Raw genomic sequence first — 9,913 nt, 5'->3', positions numbered from 1 at the left:
AAGGATAAAAATTGATAGCAATAAATCTGCAATTTTCGATCATGTTGACGGATTCAATAATGAATTATAAAAAAATTTTCGCGCTTGGCGCGGTCAGTCACGAAAAGCTTACTCATTAGACGGACACCCAATATAGATGATAAGTAGCGGTAAACAACATATAAGGTGGGGGGGTCTGGCGGGCGAAGCCCCCCAGAAGTCCGGTTTATCACTATATTGGGGGCCCAAGACCAACGTTTTTTTTTGGGGGGGGGGGGCTGACGAAGTGCTGTTACGGCCCTGCTAGTACCGAGAACGCTATTACCGAGAATGCAATTACCGAGAAGGGACATTACCGAGAATGGACAATGCCAAGAATCTAGATTACTGTAACGGGCGTTGTCGAGAAATCTTTTTCATTCTCGGTAATAGCATTCTCGTTATTGACCGGACACAGTCATTACGGCATAATTTGACACTGTGATTCAGTGTTATATCATTACATTCGACGAAAAATGCGTTATCATCATATTCAGAGTATAAATGTAATTGGTTCCGCATAATAAGCGGAAGAGAGTGAAATATAACGCACAACCGAAGAGAGATGTTATTTGAACTACATATGAGTAACCTACTATCACTTTCAGAGTAATTAGTGAACGAATGGTCGAACTCTAGGGGTATACAATTCGCGTTGTTGGCAACAGTTAGTGTCGCAAATTCAGATCCGACAATTGCCGAACGAAGTTTGTTGAGCCTTGTCTCAAGAAACGCAGTGACGGTGTTCACTGTTCATTTGACTTGATACCGTTGGCAGCATCTATAGTTCCAGGCACACCAGACGAAATTGCATCTCGGAAAAATAGAAGTTTTACAATTTCAATGAGTTGTTTCCTGTCGATGGCACCATAACGTACGGTTTCGAATATGTTGACATGCAAATGAATGAAAAAATGAATCATCCTATCAATTCAAAAAGTTGGCTCATTCAGCAAATCTATCACTATCACCAAGAGACTAGTTCGAATTCCTGGCTACGGATAAAGGCATAAAATATTCTGAATAATAATAAATACACAAAAGTTGGAATGAAAAATAAAAACATATGCTAATGAATATAAAATTCGACTTCATGAACGCAACTGCACTTTTGTTGACGGGTGTATACTGTATGAGCACTGAGCAGTGGTGAACACACAAAATATCAAAAACCAAAAACAGTATCATTGCAAACGAGATAATTCAGTCTAATGCGTGTAACTGGCACTGTACTTCAATTCAACAACTACATTTTACAAAGAACAAATCACATCTCTGCAAGAACTGCAAAACGCAAATATCCACAATAGCTGATCAGAATTTTTTTAGAATTCGTAGCATGCTTCAGCATAATGATTCATACGAGGTTCAAGAAGGGTAACAACAGTCAATGCAGCTAAAACGGCCAATAGAGATAGAGTGTAAGATAAATGGCTAGTCACACTTATTGCTAAGGTATTTGAACAGACAACATATAAAATAATATAATAAAAATTTCTGTCCGATTGCGCCCATACAATTGTGGGAAGAAATAGCAGCTTTCCACAATTCCCAAATAACAATGCTTGAATCAATTTTGGAAAATTGAACTTGGGAGTTCTAGCTTCATCACAGTGTGACCTGGTACAGTACCTTTCGAAATGAAAGTAGTTGACACACTCGATAACAGCGAAACAAAATACCAATGTTATACCGATAAACATTACCAGTTCCAACCCAGCTACAAGAGTCAATAAATATAATCTTAATTGTGTAGCAGCGTGAAAAACCTTCTCTTCAACAATATCATCCTCCGAAGTTGAGTTTCTGAATATCCATTTCCTGTAACCATCACTAAACATGCATAAAAGAGCAAGTTTCCACAGGACAACTCCAGTATCCCGATTATGCAGAATATGCCTAAAAGCAGATACTCTCAGCAAAACCACGTCCAAAAGTAGTAAAGTCACGTCAAATTCAATGTATTTGTCCACGACTTCGTCACAATTTCCGCAGTGCTGTATTTTCAGTATTCCAGATCCAGAAAATGTGGAATAGAGTTTTTTTGATTCTTCACCGCATTCCACACATACATACATATTCAATGCACTTGTGTAGGAAATTTGGCAGTTCAACTTCGATATCTAGGACATACTTTGCTGAAAAAGTTTGTTTCATGGCTTCATAGCTTTGTCAAAGAGGAACGACGAGAGGGTACCGGTAATTCTGAATATTGGATAGGAGGATACCTTGAGGTAAACTTCTTACGCGGATGGGGGCAATAATAAATTTGCAATTGCAACTGTGGGGTGGAAAGTCTACAACTGCAAGGACAAAGTGCTTTTCATTGATTCGGAAGATACTTTCTCAGAATAATCCGAGGACTGAAATCGAATTCAAAATAACAGTAAGAGATCCAGAACTCACTAAGCATTATTGACTATTTAGTATGGTGTTGATTACTTCACACCCAAATTTGAAAACAAATTCAAATTGACTGATGTCAAATTCAACCCCGTGAACTACCGTATTTCAAATCCTCAAACTCCCAAAGTTATAAATGTGGAACAAGATTTCTACGGTGAAGAAGCATTGGACATTGTTTTGATTCAATCATTCACGTGTTTCATTATACTTTTAGGATATTTATTCTAGTGGCTGACAGTCCAATTCAATGAGATGCCACGGTAGCGGTACACAGCTGACAGTCTGGACTTTCAGACCGATAGTCTGGCATGTGGCATCATACGGTATCATTTTCAGACAAACAGAGAACCACACTTGATTTATCATACCGGTAGTACAAGTCATGATCATTGGTAACTTGCCGTCTAGTACCTGAGTCTATGATATGCTTGCAAGAAATTTGTATTACACTTATACTTATACTTCATTTTATACTCGTCAAGTCTCACATTCAGACTTGGAAAACTAAATAATAAGTTGTGTATTTTGACGGATATTACAGCGAAAACCCAGTAATCGAATTATAATCTAATTTGCGAAATGTTTCTATGGATACTCTAATTATAATCTACTTTATTGATTTCCTAAAAATGCCTCTTTGTTTGTGGCATTTCGCAGCAAGTTAACAAGAATATCCCTATTGCGCAAGGTATTCCAGTTCGAAGTCGTAATTGAATTGCTTACACTTACACCTTACAGTCATAATACTCTGGCATAGTAGCTTAGCTTGCAGTCTGCGAACAACCTTCTAGTTACGATCACAAACAGAACAGCAGGTCGTCCGACTTTGAAGAATAATAGTTATAGTTCAACACAGGCTTGATCTTTTCATGCCCTCAACTACATCAAGAAAACATGGGAATATTGCTTCAGATCTAATTAAAGAAAATATAGGCTATTAGAGGATTGAAGCTTGAAGTGGAAAGATAATTCGCAACAGAGCGTGAGAGATGGGACTATGAAGTCTTGAGTTGAGTTAATGGAGAAGAGAAATCAATTTCATCTTTTCAAGGCTGCTGCTCGAAAACTCCTAGGCATGGCTGCAACATCAGCTTCATCGACAAGAGTTTTCAGCCATGCAGATGAACTGAGAACTGTATACTGTGTAGTGCGAAACAAACCAAACTCGTGTACATTATCCATTTTCAAGGTTATGAGAATGAACTGTTTTTGATATGAACTGAACTTAAATTTTGATGGATTTCCTTCTCGTTGAATATCCAAATTTTGCGAATCAAGTAATTTTAATTCTATTTCAATTTATACAAAAATTAGTAGCTCTTAATTCTAATTTAATTCGAAAAAACTGTAGCTTTAATGCTAATATAATTTGGAACAGCTGAAAATCTAGTTGTTTGAGTCTTCTCACAATAACCGGCTCGTACTGACTATAATATGCCCTAAAAACTGATCTATCGAATCACAGGTATTGACTTGAGTCGCTCATTGCTATGTGCAAATATCGCAAATATATCTAAAACATCGCACCATTGATGATACTGCGGTGTGTATCAGATAAGGTTGAGTGAATTCCTTTCAAGTCATCGATGAACCATAAACGACTGTGGACAAACAAACATTTGGTTTCAAGAGCTATAATTAATAGATATAGAGACAAAAAGGGCGGGATTTCAGAAGCTAGTCAATATATTCGACTGCTATTCACAATTTCACATTCGAGCCTCACCGTCACGTAGTATCACTTGGATCTTATATCTGATGATGTCACAATGCGTTTTAACTTGATTGAAATTACGTTTCCGGTTTGGAATGAGTATTGAAATGAACGCAAGGCATAGGGTTTCTAAACACCAATACGATGCAAAATATTGAAGTTCTAGATTCGCTTGCGCTGTCGCAGGTTCGAAGCGAAATAGCAACACCTTCGTTTAGTCAATGTGTACAAGAACTCGTCACGAACAGCATCGACGCAAATGCAAGCGATATCGTGTGCGAATTTGATGCGAAGAATCTATATTGCAAAGTTGACGACAACGGTCATGGGTTTTCTGATGAAAATTTATCTCGTGCCGGTAAGTGTTCTCTTAGGAATATAGATTGATATATTCGGTAACTCGCGACAACGCTAAATGGAAACGTCTCGGTTAGTTCCGGACGCCAGTGCAGTGGTTCTCAATCAGGTTGCCGATTGGACTGGTTTTCGCGAGAAAATGGGGCAAATAGGGCTGCCGTGGAAGTGTAACATTGGGAATAAGCTGATTGCTAACAAGATGTTATTATCCCATTCAGAGGGCTCCGCAGGTCAAAAAGGTGTCTTACGTTTTCACGTATACTAATCGCGCAAAGTGTTAACACCGTGTCCGATACAACTTCTCCGTATTGCTCTTCGTCTAAACTTCTGGCCTTTTAATATAGCTAGGAGAGGGCGCCATGACATGACGTTTTGTGAAACGGGATGTTCGAGTAAATGGTCGATTAAAATAGCTTGTCCATAGCAAAACTATCATTTGCATCCATGATGCGGTCGACTGCTTATACCGTTGAAAATTTATGCCTACCTGGATCGATCAATATAAAGCAAGCTCTCCGCGCCTTCCGCATAGCTTCATTTGTAGCCTTTGACAGTCCAAACTAACGTATTATGACTGTTTTCACAAATCACAACTATATATTATAGCCATGGCCCCAAAGGGACCAGGATGTGTGTCCAACAAATCACTGCTCAAAAAATTCGGTGTCCTAAAATTAAAAGATATGCGGAAACTAGAAATTGCAAAGTTTATGTATCAGTTCCACTGCGGCCACTGCCTCGAAAACTTCAATGACTTTAACTCGATATCAAAAGTGCATACCGTAAGTACGACACACTCGCGTCCACGTCGTCCAACTATCATATGGTTGACAAGAAAGGTCATCGCTCTATCAAATATGCCGGACGTGAAGTGTGGAACAGTATCTCGTCAGCTATCCGACATTCGTCGAACATGTCCATTGTCCACCCACAACAAGCAATTTCTGCTGAGTGAATACTAGTCAGCCCTCACCATTTACCGGACCACGATCTGACACATCGATCTCGCATTCCGTCATTTGCTACTTTATATTAGCTATTCTTTTATTTTCATTCAGTGTGCATGTGCACTAGGGATGTTGTGAACGCGAGGTTCACGTTTGCGTTCTGTGTGTGAACCTCAGAAATTTAGAGGTTCACGTTCACAAACGAACCTTGATAGGTTCTGCACTGTGAACCTTTTTCATATATTACAATTTTCACATCATTATAACATCTTTGGTTGAAATTTATTGCATTTCAACTGCGCACCACTACGTACATGGCGCTGGCAGCATAAAAAAATATCAACACTAAACGAGCATGCACCTTGACCATCTCACAAATTTTACTTGCTTTGTTACAAAAGTTTGCTCGAAATATCCAGCTTTCCGTTTGTGAATATTTAGTGACTCTCGGCTGTGAGCTTGAGTCGCAATCACACAACATCAAGAGCGAAATACACTACATGTAGGTACCTAGGTAGTCATAAGTCATCGCATGATGCTTATTCAACCAATCAATGAAATTGATATCGACGTCTGATGTAAAAAATCTAGCAGGCGTTCGGGGTCAATCTTGATTTCATATGAATATTATATCATAAAAACCAAATCCGTGCGATTCGTGTATTGGCTACTGCTGTATAACTTGTTAATGCTATAATATCGGTAGCAAGTATAGAAACCCATTTTACACTCTGCTCGATATCAACGTATAGCAATACTCGGACACCGAATACATTGTCCGGTCTGGCCTAGACCGTTAGGGCGTAAGCTTATATTCCCTTGCAAGTCCTCGTCGAAATTGTTGGCAAAGCGACGGAAGATATTGATTTTCTGGAATGATTATATCAATTGATTGCCCCAGTTGATACATCTGTGTACGTTTAAAATGTCAATATGTACTTCAGCATTGTGGCCCGAGTCGTCGCTAGGTATAGCAAGGCTATCACTTCACTGAAATGTAGAGTCGGAATTAGCAACATGACGTCACGTGACGTCATGAGGTTCACGTTCGCGTTCACACAGAACCTTTCAAAAAGGTTCGCGTTCACACGAACCTGAACCTTTCAGAGGTTCACACCATCCCTAATGTGCACTGTGCAATGTGCATGTGCATGCCTCCTCTTTACATCGCCTAGGCCCAGGTGGGTGTCTGATCTTAAGACTACTCTTAGTCGTGTCGGCATTTTCCTATCGTTCATTGCAGTCTTGTGATGTTTTGAAGTTATGAAATTTTATGAACAAACTTGAACTTGAACTATATATACTAGCTTACTTTAGTAGATTTAAAGCCAGCCAATTATACTTTTACTCGAAATAATTTTAGGTGGCTTTCAAAAGATATTTTCGTCGCTACTTCTACTTTTACTCGAGCAGCTTTCCTGACTATATACTTTGACCACCTTCGGATGAAACAGTGTTCGATCTTGATCTTTCGGCTGTTGTTCCTTTCTCATTTCATTAAATTACACGAATATGTCCTTCCCTGGGTCTTTCTTTGGGCTCTTTTGTGAACACGCCGTAAAAACAGGGTAGGTGGAGCCGGGTGGATTTAACCACTACGTCAACTCCATGGATCTCGATTCACTTATTATCCCGATGCTGTATACACATTGTACGTAATTGAAACAAATTTTGTCACCAGGCTCTAGATACTGCACCAGCAAATGCTACTCATTGGCTGATGTGAACAGCAACCTTCGGTACTACGGATATCGCGGCGAAGCGCTTGCCAGTGTAGCGAAACTCTGTAAGGAATTGGAAATCGTAACGAGAAGAGAAAATTCCGAAGTGCAATATGTAAAGAAGATGGTTGCTCATGAAGAAAGCATAATGTCTTGGACGAATTCCAAAAATAATACTTCTCCCAAAACTAGCGTCTCGTTCAGAGGGCTTTTCCATGACTTGCCTGTACGAAGGTAGGCCTATGGTAGCATAATTGCGAACCGGCCTCAACCGCTGTTGATTCAATGAACTCCGTTGTGCAGGATGAGGATAAATCCCCTTCTCGAAGCTGAAGATGTCGTAGCCAATATAAAGAGAATCGCCATAGTTCATCCGAATGTGATATTTTCCGTAGTAGATACGTCACTTTACAGTCTGCAATTCTCTGTGCCTAGACATAAAGATTGCCTTCAAAGGTAAGAATCGTAACAGGACCCAATGCGACAGCATGCTTTTCCTCGTCTAAATATCATATTCCAAGCTATATCAATTGCCGTTGCTTTCACGTACTGCAGATTTCAACACATATTCGAGGACATTGAGGCGGCCCGGTTCGCGAAAAAGATTGCTCTGCCGCCAGAATGTAGCGGCAAATTTAATCTCGATGGTTGCATGAGTACGCAAGGCCACGTGAATAAATCCGTGCAATTTGTTTTCGTTAATGGAAGACCCGTGTTGAAGGTAAGTAAAGGGTGGAAATGGCATTTGGAGTCTGTCCAAGACTCACGAGTGATTCTTAACCTTTTCGGTCGCAACCCAGAATCTTGACCGTGGGAACGGTGGTGTCACAACATGGTGACGTCATAATGATTAAAAAACTTCGAAGCCTCGTGACGTGACAAATATCATAACTGCAACTATGCACAGAGAAATACCCGGCCCATTCGTTGGTGTATACTGTATATACTGGCGTAAGACATCATGCACTGCCCCGGAGATTTATCGATCGTCATGTTTTCTCCGCATCACTTGTTGGGGCACAGAACTTCAACCCACATTTTAATAATATATGCATAGACATAGAGTGTGATTTTCATATATTGTCATCATGGATATTGGATACTACGGAAATACTCTAGGCTTGGTTCGGAGTTCATTATCGTATGTTTCAATAGGAAAATAGTGAAATTTTAGTTTCGCAACCGGAACGTCGTGGCGATCGATATTTGAGTAGCCTACTCCCTGACCTAGAACTACTGGTCATATCCGCATCAGATTTGTCTGGAATTCGCACCGCAGGAATTAAGTGTGAATGAATCGTTATGCGAATGACAGTAAGAGACACTGAGACAGTCATTTCGGTCGTTTTAATGACCGATATTTTCCAATTTAAGTTCAGATGAATTTGAAAAAAATATAGCGAGATTATTTTAATAAGTAGGCCTACAAACTCATCAGTTCACATGTACGTTTCATTCAGGGTTGTAACCAAGTCACAAGTCAATCTCACATTTATAGTTTTGACTCGAGTCGAGTCATTTTCAATTAACCACGGAGTCAAGTCCGAGTCCAAATTAGTTAGTAGAGGGTCGAGTCCGAGTCGTCATGCTCACTGTTCAGTTTTCAGTGCAATCCGGTTCGACCCACTTTTTTCAACTCTGCTCGAGTAATATAGCACTTTTCCTCAGTCTTACCAGTTTCTGGCCCTATATTTTCCGAGCATCAGGACTACTAGACGAAATACGAATAATGTCGTAACTTTACTATTCTTCGAAGTTACAATTATATAGGTAATATGTCTTGGTCGTTCTAGTCTCGAGTCATATGACTTGGTTCAAGGTATGCACGAGTCGAGTCATTTTACGCATTTGAGAAAATGACTTGAGTCAAGTCGAGTCGCGATCTTTTTTGTGACTCGAGTCATTACGACCCTGGTTTCATTATATATTGCCTTCTTTTTCCGTTCACATTTGATGATATAAATCGAGGCTGATATCTGATCACTCTTCACCTATAAATGCGACAGGCCCAAAAATTTAACAGGTTCACTACCAGATCCGGTCAACGTGTCTTCGAGTTCTCTCGTAATTGCGGCAAAAATGCTTGTCGACGATGCCTTTACCCCCGCTAATTTACCAACACACTTTATAGTTACGATCATTTTTTTCAACAGACCAAAATACATTCTGAAATCAACTCTTTGCTCGAGTCATCGGACATATCAAAAGGGCTGGTGTCTTCAACTGATGGTAACGGGTCTCAAAATCCGATAGGTTCGAAATCCAATAGACATGTCTTTAAGAGGACATTCGCAGTATTTTTCTTGAACATTCTGTTAGTATACTCCGAATTCTCAATATAAGAGCAGCATATGATGTTAACTTCTCCTAGATGCGATCACGACGAATACGATATTTGTTTTGAACCTGGAAAAACGCTTGTGAAGTTTCGTGATTGGCAGGGTCTGTGGCTGTGTATTTCAAATGCCATGATGGCCTTTCTCAAAGAAAACGGATTAATTACTTCGTGTAACCAGGATAAAAGATCGGTAACACCGGAATCTTCACCGGTGAGGCATGACTCGATTCTTTCGAAGGTTAATTGCATTCTGTTGTAGGATGATTTTTGCTTTTCCGAACGATTTTACATTCTACGTGATGCGGTATATAGGCATAATAATAGCTTATCCATTCAAGGGGTATAGGTGCTGTTCAAAATTACGGTTTCGAACATTCTGGCTATAGTTATTTATATGATACTGTCGTGTGAC

The 9,913-nt window shown here is 39.7% G+C and overlaps 2 protein-coding genes across 2 annotated transcripts; one reads left to right on the top strand and one right to left on the bottom strand.

Moving 5' to 3' along the window:
- Window positions 1-235: 235 nt before the first annotated feature.
- On the bottom strand, window positions 236-3,863 carry LOC145450851 (protein ARV1-like). The gene has a single exon (XM_080329358.1). It carries the CDS (start codon window positions 2,094-2,096, stop codon window positions 1,344-1,346), a length of 753 nt encoding a protein of 250 aa, XP_080185484.1. The 5' UTR covers window positions 2,097-3,863; the 3' UTR covers window positions 236-1,343.
- A 395-nt stretch (window positions 3,864-4,258) lies between these two features.
- On the top strand, window positions 4,259-9,845 carry LOC145450258 (DNA mismatch repair protein Mlh3-like). The gene is made up of 6 exons (XM_080328771.1): window positions 4,259-4,496; window positions 7,124-7,397; window positions 7,467-7,619; window positions 7,719-7,884; window positions 9,317-9,477; window positions 9,535-9,845. The coding sequence occupies exons 1-6, from the start codon at window positions 4,283-4,285 to the stop codon at window positions 9,758-9,760; spliced, it is 1,194 nt and encodes a 397-aa protein (XP_080184897.1). The 5' UTR covers window positions 4,259-4,282; the 3' UTR covers window positions 9,761-9,845.
- The last annotated feature ends 68 nt before the right edge of the window (window positions 9,846-9,913 follow it).

Source organism: Botryllus schlosseri, chromosome 11 (assembly GCF_051294905.1).
Source record: "Botryllus schlosseri isolate E-star chromosome 11, Bs_hap1, whole genome shotgun sequence".
In the NCBI taxonomy this organism is placed as follows: Eukaryota; Metazoa; Chordata; class Ascidiacea; order Stolidobranchia; family Styelidae; genus Botryllus; species Botryllus schlosseri.
This window is presented reverse-complemented; position numbering and strand designations above follow the sequence as displayed.